Consider the following 26386-nt stretch of genomic DNA (forward strand, 5'->3'; position numbering starts at 1 on the left):
TTTTCACAGTATTCACGGTTGCGCGCGGCACACAACAATACGTTTAGAATGCACCCACAATTCGTCAATGAGTTATTCCGATTAATAATTCGATATTCAACCCGTTTTTATCATGCAAAACGTCTCACACATAATGCCTTTTAGATTAGAAATGTCATAAAAGGTATTGTTTTCATTTCCTGATCTTGTATTCAGATCCACTGACAGCCTTTTTTCTCTTCATTTTTATATATAAAAGCAAACACAATGTTAGTATAGACCCATTCACGTCTGGTGATTGTGTTTTATTATAAAACTTATAAAAAATAAAGGGCCATAAAGCAAACAAAGTATATATAACGAAATTATAAAAGATAGAGAAACCTATTCGGGGTGTCGTCACCTGCGCATGCGTCAGAATAGCGTGTCATTGTTTACAAACAAGCGACTAGCCATGAGCCTTTGCGTTTTTAGCGTGTGTTATTATCGTCGCTTGGGACTCAATTTGCGCGCGTGCGCAGGTGACGACCCTCCCGCTTTAAATTATATTGAAACTGTATTTTTTAGAATTTAAAGAGTGAATAAATGCGTCATAAAAAGGATTGATACGGAGTCATTCTGGTAGATGACGTGTTCTTAGATCACTATAATGAGCACATGCAGTTTAAAATAAAATATTCAGTCCAAGCCAAATCGAGGTCAAAGGGTCAGGTTGCGTGCATATAATTATATATAGTTAAAACAAAAAGTATTTGAACTTTTGTCAGCTGTTCAACATCTATAAAAACCAGAAAGACAATTATAAGACAATGTGAACCTCGGAAATTATTCTGTTAGTCCGAATTTTAAATGCGCGCGCGCGAGCGAGCAGGTGGGCGGTGATATTTCGGGGTTTGCGCGGTCGAAAATAAAGCGGAAATTGTCCGTCGAATTCAACAAGCGGTCGCAAAAGCGAGAGAAAAAGGTGATTGGAAAGCGGAAGCGGGCGGGAGGTTGTGCGAAAGGAGTACTGTAACTTTGCACAACTTTCTTTTAAATTGTTTTATTTTCCAAGTCAATATTCTATTTTACTAATACATTTTTTTTCTAACGCAATGGCGAAGAAAAGAAAGAAAGCGTTGACAGACGAGAAAAATATGCCACTCAGTGTCGCACTCTGACACAGCAATTTTTTTTCAAACATCGGCCATTTTGATTCACCATGAAAACCGTTTTATTAGATGTCTTATCTGAGACACTTGAAGGATTGGCTTGTTTGTAAACTGTCAGCGTGTACAGTGGGACAGTAATGTTTGTCAGAGGATTATCCCTCGTTGTTCGTTTGCATAACAATGGAAAACCCGAACGTTCCTGGGTACGGACTCAAATGCCAGCAGTTTTCTTCATTTTTCACGCTCGAGCTTGAAATTATTCATTATCTGACACTCTTTATGAGTTCTATGATATCAGTGGTTAATAGGTTTGGCCATTTTTAGTGTATATTTATAATAATGCAGCAAATCTACAGTGTTTTATTAACCAAAACTCGTTTTCGCGTTTTTCTCGAGTTGAAGTTTTGATCGAGAACGACTCATTGGGACCGCCGCCAAATCAAGTGCGTTTGGACTAGGACATTCAAACTCGCAGTTATCGTTCAAAAGATAATGATGGTGCGAAATTTGTCTGAGTTTTTAAAGAAAATGCTTTGTCACAGAATAATAGTCTGTTAAAGGTGCCAAGTATGAAATAATTTGGGGACAAAAAAACAAACCTGCATAGAAATCGGAATAATAGGTCTTTTGATTATCGGAGACGCATTTCAATGGACTTGATTACGGACAATGCATAACTTAAATTTCACCAGGAAATTCCGCAGTGTGCTCTCACAATCGCGGACTTAGTCATTTTTACAAGGTTCGCCATTTTTGATGTCACGTGATAATTATGTAAACAATGTCTGTCCAGTTTGTGCGAACTTGCACCTCTATACTTAGTCTTTTGATATATGTAACCTAAATTACTGTTCTGAACGAGACAACAGACAGAGAATGTTTTATTTAAAAACGTCACAAAACCTTCTCGCTACCTTAATGTAGTACTCATTTATGGTCGAACGTATATCAACCATTGGCACAGCCGTATCTAGGTATTAAAAATAAGACTGGAAGGACTAATGCTATGTGACCTAGGTTATCAGTATATTTTGGGTGCGGAGTTTACATCACAGACGTTCTAATGTTGCTAAGACCCGCTACCTGTACTACGCATTTACAACCAAAACGTTGCCAAACTACGTTGAACTTTTTTTTCTTTGAGGTGCCGACACCGTAGACAATATTGTTACACTTAAGGTAGCGAGACTATTATTTGTGTTGAAAATTACGATTTTCACATTTATTTATTAATTGATGAAATGCACTATAAACTTTCATATGATAAAGTCAACATAACATAGAATGTCATGTAAGTTGGTTAAAATGTAGATTTTCTGAAGGAAAGCAAGGCAGCCTCAGTAGTGTTTTCCAAAATCAACAACACAGATTTAATCTGTGTGCCTATAAGTTTCAAAGATAAACTCAAGACAAAGCAATGTTAGGATGTGTTATCAGTAGCTATCTGACACACAATGAGTGTTTCCAAACATTTGAGTGGTTTGTCTCCGCCCCTGTTTGTTTCACAGATTAGTCATTTGCATATGAATGTGTCAGACACAAGGTCACACAGCCACTAAAAAAAATCATTGATTTTGGTGTTTTCATATGCCGAATTTATCCAAATATAGCTATCCCATTCCTTTATTTTTTTGGTTTCCAATAGCCTTACACATTTTGATGTCCCTACACATGTTAAAACAGACCTTGATGAGAAAACAAATTGATTGTGCCGATAAACAAGCTTGAAAATCTTTGCTGTGACTTCATGGACGTTTTCTAGGAGTTTATGTTTTTCAAAATACAAGGTCTTTAACAAAAAGTAACGTATACTTATTGTCGTCGGATTAACACCAAATTTTCACAGCTTTAAGGTGACAATGAGAGGAACTTGAATGTGTCCAGACAAACTATTTCATCGATTATTTACCAACGAGTTGTGGTTTGAGTTGGGGGCAATGCGACTAAAACAGTAATTGAAATTCAGCACACTATTTTTTAAAACGCATTGCTTGAATAAAACTGACCAGACACATTCAATTTACCAGACTATTGAACAACTAAGAAAAGTGAAAAAAATACTTCTTACCGCCAGCATAAATGCGTAATTATTTTTTTTACAGAAAAAGTAATTTTTCACCTTTGATTGAGTAACGCGTCGTAGAATGCAGATACGGGCATGCAAAATACACTTGTGAAAAGCTTGAAGTCTGGCGATTCTAAAAATATATACTTTCCCGGGTCTATTTGTAGTCATTCAGTCACAATTAGAAGATGAAAACAAGTATGCAAATAATAGTCCCGGTACCTTAAACTGATACAATCAAGCGTTGATGTCGCCACTAATAGACGTCAGAGTAAACGATTACGAATTACTAATATCGATAGTTACCCAGTTTTAATAATGTTACGTAAAATAAAATGGCGTGCCAGAAAAATAAGGTATATACATTTATTAACAAAAATACATCGACGTATTTTAAGTGCTTGGTCGACAGAACCGAGAAATTCGTCAATTAATTAATGCCGTGGAGCGCCTTCCATTTTACAACCACGTTTTATGAAATCGACAAAGGATGCTTAATAACCGAGCTTATTACGTGCAGAGAACGTGAAACCCGTCCACGCGATCCGCGCCACACAGCGTGGCCAGAATGCGGCAAAGGCCTTCAGATCTGGCTGTAGTAGGATGGTGAAAGTAATGGTACAGCATTGTAACAGTGAATAAATACTGAGAAATAATTCTAAACTCATAGTTGCTGTCGACATAGGAAGTAAAGTAAGCAAATAACACCGAATAAACGGCAAGGTAAAGACTATGTCTAATTATAGTAAACGCGTGCTGTGTGGGGGGATGCCCGGTGGCCGAGGGGATGACGTGTAGTGGCGTGAAGCTAGGCGATTAGGTGCCGTACGCGAGCGCCGGTTCGAGTCACGCACGCAGTACGCGTTTACCAAATGAATGCCAAAGTTCGAGGTCTGTGCTTGGCTGGTTCCCGCCTCAAGTGTCATGGCGTACCAAGCCACAATAGGTCGGTAACTAGTAACTTACGCTCGTGGCCGTTCAGGGGTTTCCTTTTGCTTTCGAAAGTTGGGCGAATAAAAAGAATTGTTTCTTTTGTTATAAATTTGCACAGAACATATCAAATCTGTAAATCTAAGCAGGCACTATGTATGAGCGTGGCTTTATTGTAGCATTACAGACACGTTTACGCAAAACGGAACTTGGAATGTTTTCAAATTACGTCACCCAGTCGCGTTCCTTCCGGCCGGAAAACCACTTTTCCCATAGTTCCACGCGCGGTATGTGTCAGATCGGTTGGTTTGCGGCGATCTGCGTGTCAATGGGTGAAATCTTCCAAGTGTTAATGTTGAGACTTCGGCCGAATAAATGATCCTTGGCTGGCGAAGATGCTGTTTCACATACTAGTACACGAGGAAGAACGTCTTTTGTCAAACTGGTTGGAAGATATGCCAATGGAATTTGTATTTTTGCCAGTGTACTCCCCTGAGTCAGGGGCGGATCTAGGATTCTGGAATAGGGGGGCTGATAAATTGGCCAAAGGCCGCCAAGTTCGCGAGCGCCGATGGCGCGAAGCCCTGTTGGTTGTTAAAAATAGGGGGGCCGCGGCCCCCTCGGCCCCCTCTAAAACCGCCTATGCTGAGTTAAACCCTGTTGATGGTTCAACAAATTGAAATTTTTTTCTCTACACAGAAACCATTACCGTACTATTTTACATGATAGTGTACCTGTGGCGGTGTACGACGCACTTTCAACCATAACGCTTATGGACATTTTAGAGTTTTACAAACACACAAATTATCTGACAACTTAGTGTTACAGTACTACATTCATGTTTAGATTTGTGTAATAAACATATAACCACATAAAACATGTTGTCTTGTCCCCGATTAGCTCAGTGCCAGGCATATGTCTGTGTTTTCGTGGGTGACACAGCGTTGTTAACGCGCCACGGGTGTATCTATGTTTAAGTAACCAAGTTGTCAATTTTGCGGCGCCTCAAAGGAAAAAAAAAACGTCGTTCAGATATACGTAGTTTGGCAATTTTGGTTGTATTTTGTGTGAAACGTCGGTCGAAGAAACGACGGGGACAGCTAAAGTCGACAAAATCTCACAGAGTCAATTCTGAAAAAAAAAAATTATATGTTGCCAATGTAGGAGTAATCTTGTTGCACTGTTCGGGAGTGTCAGAACTAGTCCAAAGTAGAGTTTTAGAGTTTTTGACCCCTTGTTTTACCGGTTGTAAGTTGCCAGGCGGTGCAAATGCCCGGATGTTCGCTCTCGAGAATTCAGGATTTGGCAATTACAGTCCCGGAACATTAACGAGGGTGTGATTCTCGGCACGAGCTGAGTGTCACATGCTTCGGCTCCTATAAAAAATACTCTGAATGAACAGAAGTCAGACCTTTTCGAATCGTTGATGCGTTCAAATTGTTAGGATCAGAGGGCCAGAGTGCCCGTCTAAACACAGTAAATGGCTTTTCAGAACCTGTGCTATGCATCGAATTTGTAATACCACTCAGTTACATTTGTACGCATTCACACTAAATAATAATAGTTTCATACAGAAAGTATTAAGCCCAAACAGCAAAAAACACATACAAATGTAAAACGAGATAGTGAACACACTGTCATAGTAAAAATAAAGTTCGTACATTACCTACGCAGACTGCGTAAAACTGCAATGGCGTTGATAACTTCAACTGATAAGCAGTGTAAACCGGCTATAATTTATTGGTGGTGGTTGTTATATAAACGATGCTGACAATATTCATTATCATGGAATCGTACTTTGGAATCCAATACTGTGGCCAGGCTATTTTTTTTTTTTACTTAAAGCGGGAGGGTCGTCACCTGCGCACGCACGGGAATTGAGTACCAAGCAATGATAACAAGACACGCTCAAACGCAAAGGCTCATGGATAGACTCTTTAAGTAGCTTGTTTATTTGCAAAGTTTTTTATGATGTAATATCACAAGGCGAAATTAATGTTATATTTTACGACTGTCAGTGTGTGCGTTGGTTATGAAAGATGTCGTTGAATGTCACATATTTTAACGTACAGTTTTATATATTGATTTTATTCCTGAACTTTGCAAGAACATAAAATAAATAAATCTGAATTTTCATGAATACAAAACGCTCATCGATCACCAATCTTTATATGTGTAAATTTGTATATTATTTTTGTTCTTTAGCACTTTATTCAAAAGTGTTACATAGGCCGGATAATATAAGCAGCTTTCCATTATCATAAGTCTGCGTGATGATGGGATGGTTCGTGACTGTATATTAATTAACATCAAATAATTAATTACAATTGTCAAACGATAAAAATTGCACTAAAAATTCCAAAATAATTGATTTGTTTTTAGCTCCGCTGTCGACTTTGTCGAGCGGAGCTTATCATATGAGTGATTGTCCGTCGTCGTCCGTCGTCCGTGTCAATGTTTTACTTTTTCGACTTCTTCTTGAAAACTACAAGCCTACATGCTTTGATACTTGGTGTATATGTACCTTGGGTAGACCTCTCTTAGGTTTGTTCATTTCATGTTGATATCTTTAATTCTCTAATTTTGGTGAATATTTTTGTCATTTTTGGTAAAAACTGATATTTTCGACTTCTTGTTAAAAACCGCAAGTGCAATTGCTTTGATATTACATCTATAGGTACTACATGTGGACCTCTCTCAGATTTGTTAATTTTGTAATGATATCTTTAATTCTTTAATTTTGGTGATTATTTTTGTCATTTTTGGTAAAAACTGATATTTTCGACTTCTTGTTAAAAACCGCAAGTCCAATTGCTTTGATACTACATATATAGGTACTACATGTGGACCTCTCTCAGATTTGTTCATTTCGTGATGATATCTTCAATTCTCTAATTTTGGTGAATATTTTTGTCATTTTTGGTAAAAAGTGATCTTTTTGACTTCTTGTTAAAAACCGCAAGTCCGATTGCTTTGATATTACATATATAGGTACTACATGTGGACCTCTCTCAGATTTGTTCGTTTTGTGATGATATCTTCAATTCTCTAATTAATTTATTTTGGTGAATATTTTTGTAATTTTTGGTAAAAAGTGATATTTTCGACTTCTTGTTAAAAACTGTAAGTCCGATTGCTTTGATACTATTCATATTGTTCATTTTCTAATGATGTCTTCAGTTCTTTAATTGAAATGTGCATTGCTAACAGCGGAGCTATCTCAGCCGATAGGCTGCTTGTTTATTGAATGTTTTTTTTTTGTTTTTCGGTGTCGTAGTTTCACATATTTATTACCAATGGAACGCATTCGCACAGACGTGGGTAGTTCTAGTGGAGCTAGGTCGCAAAAACTTCGACACGCCAGTCGGCACAAAGAATGTTACTTATTCTTGCAATGCGGCTTCTATCTACATCTCAAAACGTGAGGTCACTATGTTTCGAATTTGTGTGCTATATGAACAGACCAATCCCTGCGCAGTTTCCCACGTTACTCGATTCATCAAGTTCAATTCAAAGACCATCCAAAATGACCTTCACAACTTGCAGCCAGCGTACAACGTGTTATTCAGAAGCTTAAAGCGCGGTGGTCGTTGGGCAGCGCGTGTTCGAATTTCATGTAAATAAACAATGTATTTTACACGCGTCGCTATGAGTCCCATATCGAACAGGACGCGGCACGACGACTGCCGCCCTTTAAATGGACACGTCATCTAAATTGTGCACTTTACTGTCCCGTTATTGTTCTTCTGTCCTCTGATTAGTCTGTGGCCACACCAGACTATACGCAGTTCTATCAAGTGCAAAATCATGTGTAGAGTTAACAATCGCGCACAGTTTTAACTAGTCGTTATCATCACAGAAAAGCGCCTTGAACAATGACTTTTTCAAATTATAAGTTGTTTTCGTGATTTTGTTTTGTACTAGCTTTCTACATGGCAGTATATACCATGTAACATCAAATGTTACTTTTACTTGTTTGGTTCAACGGGAATTGTAATTGAACGAAAATCCGTCGTTCATCATGTGAAAAATAACTAAAATGAAACTACATGATACAGTGCGAGTTCAGCAGGGTTATCTGTTATACCATAAAACAAACAAAGCAGGAATACAAGGAGACACTGTACTGAAATTTATATGAAATGAATTTATCACCTGACACCTGACATGTTGCTACCAACAGAACGAGTTGACTGAATGGATTCAATTGATAAGAGTAGATACTTAGACTGGCCAGGGTACCGTGTCCGGATTTTCATGTTTCTATGAAATAATACCCTGAATTATGTTTAATTTGTATATGCATTTTGTTTTTTAACACTATGTTTAATTAAAGAGGAACGTAAAACAAAAAAGTTGTCCTGCGTGATTTGGGTGTCTAACGCAACTAGAACAGCCACTATATAGCAAAGAGGTCAATCGAGGTCTTCTGTACGACGAGGGAACAAATATCTCTTGTTTGTCAGCTTGGGACGTGTCATATCCCATCTATTCAGTGTGGAAAGCAAGGGTAGCCAAGAAGACGTTACTTATTTTTCATCTCTAATACTGTCCTGATTTTGCACACCATTCCTAATTTAATATGGTCAATTTTCGATTTCAAAGTACGATGACCCGAATGTTGTAAATTTCATATCCATAGTAACCATCACCTATAATAGCAAAACACCATTTGACACTGTGAATCATTTGATGTAATCGACATAGCATTGGTCTCAGTTCACACAGTCTAAGTGGGTAATGTATAAACTTTTTTCTTTCTACGACAGTCCTCTACTTCTCTTTTAACTTAAGATACGCCATAAGATGTTCACATGCTGCTCGAGTTGAAAACTCTCCGTTTGACAACTTAACATTTTTTTAATGTGAAGAAAGCTAACTAAGTGGTATCAAATCAAGTTACATAGAACAGGCACTCGCGATCGATAGCCATGTTGAAACTTAAGGTTTACGGCCCCTATCAATCGAACGTGCTCCCCAGGGGACACACCTACACATTATGATTTTAGGGGGGTCCAAGACATAAGGGGTTTGAGCCCCTTTTGTAATCGTTTAGATTTTGTTTCTTCTTTTTTTCACCGTTTTTCCGCCAAGCAGATTAAGAAAACCGCTTAACAGAATAGTCAGAAATTGGTACTCACTAATGTGAACTGCCTGAAGTGGTTAATTTAACATCAGTTTCTGAGTAATGGAATATTTCCTCTTGTTGCATCGTCGGCATACACACTATCTGTATTACTAAGAAAAATTATATCACCTCACGTGAGTTTTTGTGCTAGAATTAATAATTCGGAAAAAAATAATGTTTGAAAGACTTCTTCAGAACAACTTAACACATTGCTCTGAAATGTGGTACACAACATGTATTTACAGAGAATAGTTAATGTGCATAATGAATAAGGTTTGCCGTTACTGTTCGTATTGGGCTTTGGTTGGAAAGAAAACCTGCCAGACGAGTATTTCAAGTGAGGATTCGACCCTACGACCTCCAGTATGCAAGACAAACGTGCTAATCGACCTTTGAATTATCAGGAACGTAAAACTGTTGAAACAAATGTAGACAAACTGCTACTCACCTTGCGTGGTACAAAGTTACTGTGTATTATGTCAATGTATGTTGTGTTTGTAGCCATCTAGAGTTTTCGGTATAAAAAGCAAACAAACTTGGACCCGACAAGGCTGCTCGACAGAATGATTTAATTTTAGTATAAAACATTCAAAAACTCGGCAAGGATTCGCGCTTTTGATAGCGTATAGTTTTCAACATTCTTCATCACATGACAAGACAAGTTGGTCAATCATAATCCAGGATTTGTATTGCATTATAAGCTGTATTTCATTCTTAGGAAGACAAATGAATCAAACAGTTTGCATACAACAAATTACACAAAACTCCCACCAAAGCACATGCGGCAGTGTAACCATGCAATTATAAATCGAATAAATTAGTTCAAAAGAAACTTGCCAAATTCGATTCCCCTCTTTGGTATGGAAGCCTGGGGACTTGGGAACTGGATCGAAGATCACTGATAGAAACGGTTCACATAGTAAACTCACCTATGGCGAACGCGTAACACTTTATCTTGCTATCCAAATCATTATTAACGTCGCGTACAGCCCCGTGTACAGCACGTCACATTACCGCTATGATTCGCAATGTCTCTTAAAACCACAATATCGGATTTTTCCGTTGCCGACCGTGCTGACGATCCGACCCGACACTGCTCAAATGAAAGAAAAACACGAAGGCAAACACGCTATAAAATAGATGGGTATATTTTATTGTTTTTAACAAACCACGCCGTCAAATAATGGATTATGTATTAGTTGTCCAGGGTTCACTCCTACGTTTGATTGCGCATGTTCTACACACGTCGCTCATTATCACATATGAGAAACGGGGTGTAAATATATCGAATTCTATTTTCGTTCAGACTACCTACCTTCACGTAAGTTGTGCGCAAGTAGTATTTATTGCTGCAGCCGTAGAGAAGGGCAGAACAATAACAAAAGTACGTCGCTATTCTTGCAATTTTTGAAAACATTTGTGGAAACATACTTACCATACTCGTCCGACTTAGCGCCCAGGTACCTAGCCTCGAAAATCAAGTGTTTTAGGGGGGTGGGGGCTTACCCGAGCACCCACTCGAAAAAATGTGCAAATGACAATTTTAGTTAACCATGTGACAAGTTAAGGGGAATATTACCCCTTCTCGAGGGGGTACGAAAATTGTTGCGTCTTCATTGATTTTAACATTTTTACAAAGCAGATTTTATTAAAATATATTTACGTACCACCAGAATTTACGATGAAAAACGTTATTACGGTCTATGGGAAAACAATCTTCATCATTGTCGAGTGCGTTTGATCATACGCCAACTCTTGATGCAAAGTGTGTTTCATCATGTCCTTTGACCGAATAGGACAAGTCTGGTATTTAACCAACCAGAATGTTGTGTTGTACCGATGCGATTATCAGGGAATTTCTAAAGTGAATTATCGACGTCGATGTACGATCTGTTTGAACTGATTTTGGCAAAAATGATTTTTTTTGGTAAAAACTTGTACTTAGCATTTTTTAGAAGGTACACTGAAAAAATATTTACTGTTTTTCACTTTTGATAACAGGTCATTGTCAAAGTTCATGCACGGTTACCGAGGTCTACGTATTACGACCCGGCAGTCGATATCCACGATCGATCTACTATATAAATTCGATTGCCGGTGTTTGGAAAAGTCAAACAATGATGAAAGACCAGGTTTTATAATTAGACAGTCAAATTTGGGGTACCGGATGGGTGAGAAAATCGCAATTGTAAAATGTGGTTGCATGAGATCAATATAACTTTCACTTACGATTTCACTCAATATTCTAAAAGTCATTCAATTGTTTTGAGTACTTAGATGGCTTTTTCTACAGCCCCATAGACTGTCGACAGTCCTCGGGCCTAATGTACCATGATTGTGTTTCCTAGACATTCGACCTTCGATGGGAAATGCGAACCATTTCACGCGAGGAACTTTAGTCCCGAGAGACGGTCGTGCATAACGGCACTCCATACTTCCTGCCCCGGCGTTCGCAATTTATTCACGCCTATTACGTTTATACACAATATTTATTAATAATAACAGATTAATATTAGGCAAGACCGACTGTCGACAGTCTAACAGTCCCATTGTAGTTTGTGTGTTGTCACAGCGTGCGTATATTACGTAACCATTTTAGGATATTGTGACAATGGACAAATGACATGTAGATATCGCACCTGGCACATGTATATATCATAGTGAAGTCAATGTTGCATTGAAAATAATCTCTTATTTTCTAAGAAATACTCTTTCAAGATTGACGAGGATGTGGATGTATTTTACCAAAAGAGCTTCGACCATAAACAGGCCTTTCGGAAGTTTACTCATAATTTTTGTGAAAATTGGTCATAAATCGCATAAATGTGTATTGGTTTATTGTATATATAATCACGGAGCTATTGTTTCATGGCCACTTGGAATACTTGTCTTAATATTTTATATTACCCGTACAATTTATTGCATTATAAATTCTGGGTATTTGCATTTATGAGTAAATTAATCATTTCTACCTCCATTACTGTTAGTGTCATCGTAGCCATCCTCGTCTCCTGTCAGTAGTCGTTTAACTTGATCTGGTATGTATTAAGTATTTAACTATTAAACGGGGTTAACTATGCTTGAAATTGGTAAACAATATTTCACGATTACCATGATACATGTAATTATAGTAAGCATAATTGTCGTTACAGGTTATCAAAACAATACCAAGATGACAAAAAATAACAGTGTTAGTCCTTCAACATCAAATGGGAAAACAGGCGAGAACATTCCACTGAGTGATAAAAACGATTCCAGTTAGTATAAAGATATTATTGATGTACAAGCTTATATATTCGAGCAATTATTGTGCATATTGTGTGCTTGCCCGGGTGCATTTTTAACATACTCGTACCTACCTATAATTCGCCTACCCACTACAAACCAACCCGTAAATTATAGTCCCTGTTAATAATTACCAGGAATGTTATAAAATATCTAGTGATATTACAATAACGCGCGACCCCCGATGTGAACAAAAAAAAGTTCAAATGTGACGAAAACGTAATGCAAATTTTCCAAATATGAACTCGTCCAACCATTTTCGGACACAATTTTGCTACTCTTCACAATTGCTATAGGACGCTGTGGCCCGCCAAACATTTTCCTTAAAGCGCGGTAGTCGTCACGCTGCGCATATTCGACATTTGTGTTGATAGCCTACATTGATTTTCCCGCAATCCAATGCGCTCTTCAAATGGAAATCACAAGTATGAGGTTTGACCTGGGCGTGACTTGCACTGATTACCGCCGGTGACTCCTTTGATACCTTCCAATCACATGAAAATTATCTAATTAAAGCTTGGAAATGTGTCAGTTCGTACTCGTTGATCTGCGCAACAGTCAAAGTCGCCATCTTTGTTTATATGAGACCCATATATCTCGCACATGCGCAGCGCGACGACTACTGTGCTTTAATTTATAATATTGAAACTGACATATATGTGTTTTTTATATTAAGAGTATGACGGCTTGCTGCAAGAGTACAAAAGTGAAGACGCGACACTTAGTGAAGAACTTCACAATGCGAACAAAGAACTGATAGAATTGTTTAGAAAACCGAGAAAGGATGAAGATAGAGAAACATTGAAATTACCTCAATATCTCAAGGACAAAATAGAGAAAAATCCCGAAATACTAAATTGCAGAGATAATCTTGGTCAGACAGTGTTTCACGAGGTGAGTCTTCTTCTTTCCACTTATAGATTTTCTGTATAATGACTGGATATTATATGGGGTGGGCTGCAGTGTAAGATCGAGCGCTGGCTGCTTGTATTACTTTCCACTTTGTCATGGGGCTGAGTGGATTGGTAAATTTTAGCTCATAAAGTGCGTATCAGAATATGACGGCCTTCTATGTAGTGAATGATGTATTCTTGCTTTCAATAGAAGAGCTTCCACAAGATTATAGTTTTCAGTCAGGTTTCATTTTATAATACCGTTCAAATCAGTCCTTTATTTTTTTGCCTGGGTTCAATGAAATAAATATGTTTATTGTGATTGTATAAAGTAACTGTTTATTTCTGCACACTCTTTTTAATGTCAAAGTTGGGGATAATTGAAACATGTCAATTTGGTAATGTCAAATTATCCAGAATGTACTTATGTGACATAACACAATTTGTTTACAACGAGTCAGCTATAAATGTTGACCTACATATGCGATGTATCATACAGGCTATTCTATTATAGTTCATTATGTCTAGTAATTCATATATGTACGCAAATTTGGTATATAATAAGTGTATTTATATTCATGATCAGTTCTTTATATGTACTTGAATTTAATACACGACTCTCATATTGTGTTTTAATCAATACAATATGAATATCTAGAGCTTTCCCCGTAAAATTTAGTTGTAGGTTTCTGGTAGAGTCAGTTTTCGAACGTAACTGTCAATGTTGATAAAACGTGTATATATTTCCCGCATCAACACTTATATAAATTACAAACACAACTGACTTAATATTAAACAGGTGTTATGTACGTCATCTCTACCAATTATATGCAAATTTATCCAAATTTAGTTGGCAGGTTACTGGCATGTAGATGATGCACGTTATCTGAAATGTACATTCCAGTCCATCAACATCAAAGTAGACGCTGCCGACAAATTTGGCAGAACACCACTCCATGTGGCTGCTGCACAGAACAAAGCTGGCATGATTGAATTCCTTTTGGACAATAAAGGTGAATACTTCATAACATAACACATATCACAGAGATTTGGAATCGTTATTGTGTCTAGGTGATATATTGAGCTTGTCAGCAGACATGTGTTATTCACACAGAGCCACTCGGCGTTTATTATAAACCACTCGTTGCCCGGTGCTCATTAGTAAACGTCTGTGCAGTCACATAACATCTAGGTACAAAGTTTCCTTGAAATGTGATTAGAATCAAACAATTATGAATTATTATGCTAATTAGGGAATTAATTTTAATCTCCAACTGGGCAGGTCTGTGCATTGTCCGAGAGCATATATGTATGCACAAAGTTTCATTGAAATGTTATAATAAGTACATGAAATATCAGTAGAAAATTTGAATATTAACTAATTATGCAAATTAGGTGGTTAATATGCACAAATACTTACCCCAAATGCAATGATTAGTACATAAAAAACCTGAAAATTAATTATGCAAATTAGGCGATTTATATACAGGGATTTTAATCAAAACATATCAGATCTGTTCATTGTTCTCTGACATCTATGTACAAAGTTTCAATGAAATGTGATGATTAGTACTCGAAATAATGCAAAAGCCAAAAATTTACAAATCAATTATACAAATTAGGTAATTAATATCTATGAATTTTTATCCAAAACTAATCAAGTATGTGCATTGGTTCAGAGCATCTACTATGTACCAGTTTCGTCAAAATCCGATGAGTGGCTCTTTAGATAATAGTGGTACAGTCATGGAACAGCTGAAAATCATGCAAATGAGGTAATTAATATGCATGGATTTCAATCGAAAACTATCAAATAAACGCATTACCCAGAGCAAATATGCATCAAGTATCAACATATATCAGTGGAACGGAGCCCCCCCCCCACACACACACACCCATACAGGTGTCCCATGAATTGTGGAGCCACCATTGGATTAACTTTTAATATAGTTGAATTAACTTTTAATACAGTTGCGATATGAACTCGATTAAAATGCGTTCCTATATAGGGTTGCGTTTTAATTGGAGTTTAATTAAACTCACTTACAATGCAATGCAATGGAGAATTGCACTTTAATTAAGTTTAACTAAACTAGAGTTGAATATCCCGTGACTGAACATAGAAATGTTTTCGAAGCTTAGGTTTAGTATCGGGGTAAGGTATGGTACAATTATATTAATATTAATATAAACTGAACCACACCTTCCCCGATACTAAACCTAAGCTTTGCAAACCGGACTTAAATTCAATTAAATATTAATATAAATTATGAAACATTGTGGAGCCCCATGTTTGAGGCTCCACTTGTACACACACACATACGGACAGACTATCTGCAAAGACTTGCATTGACTTGCATCGCACACGTCAGTCAAACACTTATAATTTAACTCCAGTCAATGGTTTGACATAAAAAATTGACCCTAAAGAGGTCATTGTCATACTGGGACTATATCTACTTTCTCTGAAATTGCCATCTAAAAAGATTGTCATTCAAAACGAGAAGCGATTCTCAATTTCGTGGAAATCGCATGGAGCCACACATGATGTGGCGTCATTTCTATCATATTGTGTTAAATATTAACTTTCGGATAAGATTGTTCAGTAGCGTAGATCAGTGTGTATTCTGCGGATGGGGCTCGGGTCAGTGATCCTAGCCGTAAAGCAGAATGACACTAAACCCATATTTCAGTCGAAGTTGTTGCATTTAATATTATTACCTAAATGAGCTATTTTATCAGCAATATGATAAGTGAGAACCGATTTCAAAAACTGTCCAGTAACATTTGAATACAAATTCACACATGAGATTATTTAAACTCATGGGAACATACGCGTGAAAGATATACCCCTGGCAAACTCTCTGTGCAAATATGTCCACTATTGAAAGCAGATGAGTAATTTTGTGGAGATGACAATCCTGCATGCAAATAATATTATTCTTAAATATTCTGCTATTAAACAACAGCACTGATCGAAAGGAAAACATATGGACAAAAACATACACCACTGGCTTTTGCAGCTGAAAACAACAGTCTCGAGGCAATACAGGCGTTAATTAAAAGAGGTGCTGATGTCAACTCATCAGGGGGAAGAGGAAGGACACCATTGATGCTGGCTACTATGGCGAGTACGTGTTATTTTAATGATTAACTATTTTATAGTATTTACCTCTTGACCGTGTCAGTTGGATTTGCGCGTTTTCTAGTCGGTACACCTGAATATTCACTTAGTTAACTGTGTTTTATATCAGAGCACGAAAAAGCCTGTCTATTATTACTGAAGCATGGCGCACAGATGGAAGCCGTAGACGACGACGGCAAATCGTGCTTTGAAATGATGTTAAAAATGAAAGATTTGGTAAGGCGAATAACTACGTTCATCATATTCCCTTAATCATTGTCAATCGGTTGCATTAGTGTCAAAAACACGTTTATTTCGCCATTTGGTAACAGAATGGTATTTGAAATACCATTCCTTTCTTACGTTGTTGTTTATTCAAAAAAGTATAATACTGTTGTCGTCAAATAAACGGGGTATTTTCACCGCCTATCAACCATCGCTGGTGAAGACTCAGAAAAGGCCTAACACTTTCATAAAACTGTACTTTTCGATAGTTGCGATACTCCACTAAACCCTGTAAACACCAATTTAGTTGTTCAGAATTGCCTCAAAGTTGAGTTTGTCTTGTTTTCTCGACCGGCGTTCCGCAACAACTCGAGCAGAGAAAGTGTGGTACAGCGTCTGGTTTTCTTTTTTGTACTTTTTTGTAGTAATACTAAACATGACACAGAAAGGTTAGTAAAATTAAATTAAATGTTTTTGTGTCGAGTGAATGTATGTGAAATAAAAAAAAATATGTATACATATGCTCAACCATTTTTTGTTTTTTTATTTTCGTCACCAGGCAGAGAAAGCATTGAATCATCTCTATCGGGTGGATTCTATTGAACATAATCTGTTCTACTCCCTAGACAAACTAGATAAGCTTGACATTATTGATAACCTTGAATTTAAGGAACTTATTCAGATGAAATGGAAAAAGGAAGGGGGGTAAGTATTGTTTCCCCACACAGCTAACCAATATTTGAAATAATGTGGTTACTGAATTTATATCCTTAAATTATATTAGCCCATATTTGTTTGTCAAGACGGGATTATATAAATGAATTCGTGTAAAGTTTTTGTCCAAACACAAAACATTCCATATATTTATAAGCAAAACAATATTGATATAAAGTTTTAATTCTGTTACAGGAAAGATGCTCGCATATACTTTATTCTGGTTTCTGTATTCGTAATGCTATGGACAGCTTTGTCATTAGTAAAACCCAATGGTCGGGCGTGTTATGATTTTCCGCTAGACATATTGCATGTCCTGCTTTGGGTAAGCTGTGTTTATATTAAAGCGGGGAAGTCGTCACCTACGCATGCGTCAGGTGGCCGTGTCATTGCATTGACGCTGCAGGTCGGCGTCTTCTACGACGTTCTATTTTCGAACTAGTTGAAACCTGAAATTACGCAAGTACTTTCGAACTCCAAACACAAATTTAATTATCGTTATCATGTCTTAGTTTCTGTTATTTCCAAGATTGAATTATTTATGACATTAATTTCACACACTAAACAATATTTCAATAAAATACGAGATAAAAAATACAACTTAAAGTGGAAAAAAATGTTCTGTGTATAAATACTAGTGCAAGGAGGCGGCGGAGCGCTATTTTAGCCAAACTCGGCTAGTAAGGCATCATATGACACAGCAATCCCCTTCCCAGCTGAGACTCTTGCGCTTTACGAAATAGTGCCTCTGCCACAGGCAGCTTTCAATTTTGTGGTCAATCACCTCAATACGCACGGCCATTTTTCCGCGGCTGTTTCATTTGAAATCGAATAATAAAAAAGTGGAAAAAAACGTATGTGACATCCAAACTATTCATTAATGTCAAACTTTAGTAAAAATGTAAATTTGAACCATTTTATCGCGGACTATGTTTTGCAAGGTAATGTTATCGTAGTGAAATGGCGCACGTGATACACTAAAACTGAGAAGAAAAAAACGTTTTGTTAACTTACATAGTTGGGAAAGAAACATTAAAGACTAATTTCACTGCAAGGAGTTTCCTAACATTTCCGTTCACCTTGTATTCTGGTGAATATTTCATTACTATTTTTGGCTTGAACGGGTTTCAGTGAGTTTATAAAGTTAGTCATTTATTGTACAACCTTATGTTTTGGCATCTAATAAAATATTGCCCTTTTCTAACGCAAGTCATGTATATTTTAATCTAATTAACTGCAAATTTTATTTGGAGTCAGAGTGTGAAACGTCTTATTAAAGTGGTTAACGATGTGACTTTCGCATAACTTTGTTAACCGCCAATGTCTTGTAGTTCGAACATATTCGAATATGCAAATGAGTTATATGCAAAGCTGCTTTGTGCCGGGGGGGGGGGGGTTGCATGACACGATTGGTTGAAATAATCGTCTCATTTGCATAAATTAATATTCATGAGCAATGAAACACTCGTCTTTTCAGTAAAATTGTGCCAAAATGCTTTCCGATAGCATACATGTTAGTTCTAAATTGACTGATTCTATCGTTACGAGCTGAAAAAAATAATTGGAAAAATAATGTAAAAGTATTTTTTGAGACACGTTTTCGATCGGACTCCAGCTAACTGTTGAAAGTAAGCACAGGTTTTCTCTTTGCCATGATCATAGCAAGTTGCGATATTCATGGAAAATGCAGAGGCACGTTTAAATTTCACTCTAGTACTATTGCTCAAAATGTTTTCGGTGACTTTTATCAGTGACAAGTTACCTAATTAGTATGCATTTCGAGAAACCACAGTGTGTGTGCATGCGCAGTTTGGAAAGGAACAGTTTTGAACGCAATAAAATCACGCGCAGAACTCGGGCTCCAGCAAGAAATTGTGGCGTCAAACTGGTTGTCGGTTGAATTGTTTTGCAATAGACATAATGTTGTTGCCTGTATTTGTCTATGAAATGTTTCTAAGTTTTGTTGAGAATTTTTTTGTAAAGAAATTGCTGAAATTATTTAATCTGTTTGTAAACGGGACGTTGTTGCTTTGACGATGGGCTACGGACGACTGACGACGAAACGTTCTATTCAGATCGGATGGCGCCCTCTCGTGCCAATCCCCCCTGCTTTGTGCAGTGATAAGTAACGCGCAAAGGCCTCTGGGAAGGAGATTGGTCTGTGCATTCTCCTACTCAGAGTTCCTTGCGGTTAGATCACCGAAAGTATCTTTTGCCACCACACACCGCCATTTTGTGGTGAAACACCACAAGACTTTTACTACGCAAATTATTTGCGTATTTTTGTTATTAGAGGGATCTTGTGTTGATTTATTCCTACTGCAAACAAGTTTTAAAATATTTTATCGATTGCTGATAACGATTTTTCCGTAAATGCACTGTCAAGGGTGAAATAGTTATAATTTACAAAAGAAAATAATTTCATCGCGGAATAACGGTTACTAAGGTGCTACTCGAACTGACCGTCCTGTCGATTGCCAAACAAAGAAATATAAAGAAACGATTGCACTTAGGGGTATTGACGGCTAAATCGTCCTACTGTCACACCGTTTGTGTTACAGAAAAAAAAAGAAGCTTCTAAGTTCTAATTTTGAAAACGGTCACGCGTACACATTCGTCAGGTTCGAAAATCGAACACTTGCATGGCAATGTTTTGGTGAGCGTCTTTGAAAGTAGTACCACTGTGATGCATCGACCAATCAACAACAACATGAAGATATATTCGTAATAGAACCACAGGGAGTTGGACAAACTTATGTATTAATAAATTATTAAATAATAAAATGTTATATAACTTTTCTTTTATCGATTTCAAATAATCACTGATCTTTGTTTATACCACTCTTTCCTTTATCTCAATCTTTGTTACGCGCTAATGTCATATGCAAATTTTAATGCGCGATGTAGACACACGCTATTATCAGGGTTGAAACGCACCAGGACTGTGGCATAAAATCACGCATTCGAACCTTTCAAAATTCGTTTTCTTTACATATATGGCATCTGTAATGACAAGGATGGCATTAGAAAGTGACACAATTGAATTTTCACTTTAATATTTGTCAAATTAAAACTCATTGCGATCGAGCGACATGGCAGGAGCACAACCGTAAAGCCGGGAACCGGATGTTGCGATCTTTGACCTCTATCGCAAAGAATGACTCGTATATTGTTGTGTCACATGATCATAAGTAAACAATTTACCCATGAATTGTGCTGCTGCTATTTTGATTATTTTTATTAGAAAGATCTCGAAGAGCAACGCGAACGACATTTGAAGTAGAAACCATTTTACAGAAAAGTCACTGATTCATTGAAGTTGCGTCGCGTCGGAGATTACACGCGCCGGATTTAAATTTCGCGCGCAGCATTTCTTGTTCATTAATGCATCTCATGAATAAATTAAATGCCCACCCGCTTTACGGTTGTTTTCATGCCACAGTCCTGGCGCGTTTCAATCCTTGTGATATTTTACTATAATAGGGTGTGTCTACATCGCGCGTTAAAATTTGCATATAACATTAGCGCGTAACAAAGATTGTGATAAAGGAAAGAGAGGTATAAACAAGGATCAGTGATTACTTGAAATCGTTACCGGGGGGGGGGGGTAAAAGAAAAGTCTTTAAGATTGAGGTCTGTGCTGGGACAGCACTTCCTGTGCCCGGCGGGGGGGGGGGGGGGCTATTTGCATAGAAGTGCAATACGGGTATGTGCCGCCCGACTGGGGTGTCATTTTGTTTAGAAGTAGGTGGTCATTTATCAATGGTTTGATTTAGGAGTGTGTAGCATTTATTTACTTTTTCACAGGTCCTTATATTTAAAGCCAAATACCGGTAAAGGCTGAATAAAATGCATTGCCCGGATGCGCTCACTGGTTGCGAAAGTTGTGAGCTGGGTGTTTTTTTTTTTTTGCTGAAAACACTTGTGTTTAGAAGTGGGTATATAAATAGAAGAAAAATGGTTTAGAAGTGAGTATGGTTTACGAGATGTGGGCTTCACACCCTTACCCATGTGGAAGTAGGCCCCCGGGTTCCTGTGACGACACAACGCTGTCATTATTTACAAACGAGCGCCTACCCATGAGCCTTCAATTTGCGCTCTTAGCGTGTGTTGTTATCTTCGCTTGGGACTCAATTCCCGCACGTGCGCAGGTGACGACCCTCCCGCTTTAACATGAAGATATTGATAATACAAAGAAATGTTTCAACATTTCACTGATTCAGTTCGTATTTATGCATGTAAAGAAATACGCTGAGAAAGGATATGTACTTTGGTCTGTTCAACAGGTTGCTGCAATTGGATATACCGTGGCCATCATGATATATGAAGTGCGTCGATATCATAAACTGAAAAAAGAATTTAAAAATGATTTCGAGGTAAATGTAAACATTGATTGTTATACAATATTTTGTCACATTTTAAAAAGTGTTATACCTTTGTGAATGTAAGAATTGTTTCCGTGGCTGATACTTTTCTTACCGCCCAGCGCATGACTTGGTTTAAGGTTATATACCGTCGTTTTTCCTATCGTTGTCTTTATATCTACATAGCAATGGAAAAAATGGAGACTAGAAGCGATAGAAAGTTTTAGAAAATACTGCCACCCTGAATGGAAAGATGAAGAGAAACGATTGAATGAAGAATTAAATAGCCTTAATAAAACGAAATCACCCCCATTTTATGACAAACGGTGGTAGGTATCTGATTTTTTGTTATCAATTATGCGTGCTGTCATAAATCACTTGATATCAACAAACGGAAGGATAATTAGAGTGGTGTAATTAAAATTGTTTTTTTTTATAATTTTAGATAATACTGCTTTCTATTGCAATACTTTTTATTGATTCTCTCAAAGATGTTTATAATGTCCTTACTAAGATTGGTTTAGGATTACAGCTACTGTACTGTAATCTTTTAAAACTGCAGACTCATAAGATGTTTTTGGCTGATTTCGACTAGTTCGCCATCTGGCCTTGTCATTAACCTTTATCAGTAGATGTCATGGCAACCACTGTCAAACTGACTGACCTCGTCATTTAACCCCTATCAGTAGATGCCATGGCAACCACCGTTAGGCTGAAATATAAATCACGACAAATGCATGCCATACCATTTTCTCTAAGCTACACACATTAAGACTCAATATTATTAAAAATAATGCAAATCCTAAACCGCGGTTTTGAGGCGACCTTTAGAAGGTTGACAAAATCTAACACTGCGCACAGCTACGACGGGAGATATGTGAAAAACCACTCCGATAATGAAAAGGAAATTTATCCAGACAAAACTGCGTAAACTTCTTCATTTGGTGGTGAGGATAACGATCCTTTTTGTGATTGCCTCGTACGAGCGAGTGTGAGAATTAATATATTCAAATTTTCAATTAACCACTGCTGCCGTGAGCAGAAGACGTCCTACACGGGGCATAAAATACGACCCTTTCTTATCAAATTGAACTTTCACTGAAATATTTTAGAAAATCATCCAATTTAATATCAATAACCTCACGCCGTACTTTTGAAATTAATCGAAGTTGAAATTATAGTTATTATATTTCTAAATTACTTATTTGATATTGTTTGTTCACAGGATATATTATGACATATTGCTTCATATTTTACTGGCGGTGGTTGTGATTCTGCATTTGGTCGACCTGAGTGTTGTGTCTCAAGACCTCTGTGATGGGGCCACAGAGGACGAGAGTACAGCGTCAACAATACATCTATATTTGTTCAGCCTTACTATTGTTCTTGTATGGGTTAAATTGTTCAAACCGGCCAGACCGCTCGTACGTTTAGGTAAGCTTTTTTTTATAGCAATAGTTCCTGCTAGATGGAGCGATTTTCAACACGATTACTTGGAAAAGGATACAGCCAAACGTGTTACCAAACAACGTGTTAAACTGAATCTCAAGTCTCTTTTAAACTGTTGTGTTTAAATTATATTTTAGGTCCATTCATGACAATATTATACAAGATTATGGGTGATGTTTTAAGATTTATTTTTCTTTATGTAGTACTTTTCATCCCTTACGGTGAGTATTTACTATAATGTTAATATGTTACTTATAATTGAAGTTAGAATATATATCGATATTTCACATATAACGCATAGAATGTATGGTAACTGTATAAAACCATTCAATTTTACGTATATAGCCTAACTTCGAAAGGTATGTATCGTACAAATGTCATACCTTTAGATTAGACGTAAAGTGGCAAAGCGTAATTCCTTATATAAGACATATGACGTATAGTAACAAATCGTACCTTAAAGTTGGACTTTGATTGTCTAATTTCACATATTTGTGTATTGGTATTGTTCGCATACTGGTCGTAGAGACTGAATCGTAACAATGTCGTATATTTCAGTTACACGTCAGAAGGTGTAGCCCAGTCTCACATATAACGCATATGATGTATCGTAGCAATGTCGTACCTGATAGTAAATGATACTAGTCGTAGTACAGACTAATGCACACACAGGCTGTACTCAAATTCACGACCAACTTACTAATGCCATTGCGAAAAAAATATAGTAAAACGATCGTATATGAGCACAAGAACCGGAAACATAACAAACATAACTACTGTAAATTTCCTTATGTTTTATATTTTAAGTGAGTTCATTTTGGATGGTATTTGGAGGTCACGTAGAAGGGTATAACAGCATCTTGGATACAATGTTCAGTGTATATCGCATATCTTTAGTGGACGACTATAACTATGATGTAAGTATGTGAAAATTACGTATATTTTACTTATTATCAACTTTTGTGTATTTTTAGTTTTCGCATACAAGGTCAAAGACAACGGCCATACAAACAAACGTTTAGCCATGAGCCTTTGCGTTTATAGTGTGCGATGTTATCGTCGCGTGCGCAGGTGACGAACCTACGGCTTTAACAGCCTGAATCCTATTGTGTTTTTAGGGTCTGAGAGAAGAGAATCCAGTAATGGCTGATTTATTGGTGGGCACTTTTCTTGCAATATCCGCCGTCATATCCATGGATACATTTGGAGCATTGATAACAAAGACGTTTGTTAAGTAAGTAAAAATGCAATTCAATGCAGTGTTTATTGAACTCGCGTAGTCATTTTCATTTGTTACTCGCCAAAATCGCGCGATAACGTACAATTGCTGCAATCAATTACGTACTAGACAGTGAGTCCACAAAATACCGTGTCCTTATCAAATTGTTGGGAGTTGAGGATACCTATGGCAGGAGTCGTTCAAATACGGCTGCGGCAACTATAATTAAAACAATTCATTAATGTCTCGAGACATACAACGAATAAAAGAAACCATCTGTTCCAAACGATCAGCGTCCTTGATAATTTGTTCGTACACTTGTATGAATTTTTAATACGAAAGGAAGAGAATAATGTGCTACGAATGGGTCGACTAATGTCCGTATGCGAAGCGTAGTTTAAGCGACATGAAGGCGCACTTTTTGAATTCAATTCCGTTAAATATTAAGTTTTAAGCCCAACGTCCTTAAAAAACCTGTGTAGGAAATAAATATGTAGTCGACCACAATGTCAGTAAATGTCAAATTTGTAATAACTCTTCTTCTGTGTATGATTTTCTGTAAAATGTTAAGTGTTTATTGTTTTGTTATTTTTACTTCCATGTAAATAAGTACTGAATCTAAGGGGCTAACAACAAGAATAACTAAACTTAACTGAACTAGACAGACTGTTATAATCATTAGTAGTTCCGATTTGTGTCTATAATTATATGTTAGATATGCACAGGTGTCAATATCCGGTATGTCCTGGATTCACAGCTCTAACTATTTTATACAGCACGTTTTTTTTTGGGGGGGGGGAGTAACGACAGATTTGACATCATCATAATCAAGCTATTTTTTGTCAAATGCTGACGTTTTATGATCACCCGATTGCTGAAAACAGCATCAAAGATTTACTTGCGTCATATGCGTTATTCAAACTAGTCTGTTGGCAAATCGCAAATAAGTCTTTCCTTTTTATCTGTAGGGACTACGATAAAGTACGTGCGAAATCACTAATGAAAAGACACAAACCGAATGACCAATCTAGGTATAGTAGTATGTTTTAGTAATTTGCCTGTACATTGGTAATGTACGTCACAATAATAACTGATTATACAAATTTTGACACGTGGCACAATTTGTTAAAATGTGCTTAATAATAACAGATGGCCGTAGCTGGCAGATGATAAATACTGAATCACACAAACGCTTTCACTGAAAGCTTTCATTGTCTTCCATCTGGTTTTTAATTTCGATTTTCCCTTAGCGACGAGAACAATGCCCCAGGCTCAAGTAATTCTCAGGATGAAGGGGAGGCTGGCGATGGAACTTGTCCGCCGAGTAAAACCTGTGTTTTACCAGTCGTCCAACATTTGGCAGATGCAATTTCCACAAAGGTAAAATATGAAAACCCACTATGTCGTGACTATGAAATATACGAAGTTTAAAAATACGCTTTATAATTAAAGTAATTCAGTCTCTGTAATTCTCAGGATGAAGGGGAGGCTGGCGATGGACATTGTGTTTTCCCAGCCGTCCAACATTTGGCAGAGGCATTTTCCACGAAGGTAAAATATGAAAACCCACTATGTCGTGACTATGAAATATACGAAGTTTAAAAATACGCTTTATAATTAAGGTAATTCAGTCTCTGTAATTCTCAGGATGAAGGGGAGGCTGGCGATGGACATTGTGTTTTCCCAGCCGTCTGTTAAGCCACTATTTTGGTATTTGCCACTATTTTGGTACCCGCGAAAATTAAAACCAACGTTCTCTTGCTCTTTGTTATTATTTTTCTTCACAAGTCAATAAATCTCATAATTCTGAATAATTCTGGACAGTTTGTGTATAATTTGGAGTAATTTGTTATGTTAAAT

At 37.1% G+C, this 26386-nt stretch overlaps 1 protein-coding gene and 1 long non-coding RNA gene across 2 annotated transcripts; both read left to right on the forward strand.

Moving 5' to 3' along the window:
* The first annotated feature begins 12420 nt into the window (after window positions 1–12420).
* On the forward strand, window positions 12421–13312 carry LOC144359866 (uncharacterized). The gene is made up of 2 exons (XR_013422090.2): window positions 12421–12510; window positions 13215–13312. It is a non-coding gene; the product is annotated as an uncharacterized LOC144359866 (long non-coding RNA).
* Window positions 13313–13545: 233 nt separating this feature from the next.
* Window positions 13546–26224, forward strand: LOC144359867 (uncharacterized). Its single transcript, XM_085507465.1, has 16 exons — window positions 13546–13563; window positions 14282–14444; window positions 16401–16562; window positions 16686–16792; window positions 17340–17485; window positions 17690–17819; window positions 21781–21870; window positions 22045–22187; window positions 23084–23292; window positions 23445–23528; window positions 24115–24224; window positions 24426–24541; window positions 25495–25557; window positions 25777–25906; window positions 26003–26077; window positions 26174–26224. The coding sequence occupies exons 1-16, from the start codon at window positions 13546–13548 to the stop codon at window positions 26222–26224; spliced, it is 1797 nt and encodes a 598-aa protein (XP_085363591.1).
* The last annotated feature ends 162 nt before the right edge of the window (window positions 26225–26386 follow it).

Source organism: Saccoglossus kowalevskii, chromosome 14 (genome assembly GCF_978046115.1).
Source record: "Saccoglossus kowalevskii chromosome 14, keSacKowa6.1, whole genome shotgun sequence".
Classification (NCBI taxonomy): Eukaryota; Metazoa; Hemichordata; class Enteropneusta; family Harrimaniidae; genus Saccoglossus; species Saccoglossus kowalevskii.

Coding starts and splice junctions, on each gene's coding strand:
- LOC144359867 (XM_085507465.1), top strand. Junction 24,542..25,494: donor ATAACAAAGACGTTTGTTAA/GTAAGTAAAAAT, acceptor TTTTATCTGTAG/GGACTACGATAAAGTACGTG. Junction 25,558..25,776: donor AAACCGAATGACCAATCTAG/GTATAGTAGTAT, acceptor ATTTTCCCTTAG/CGACGAGAACAATGCCCCAG.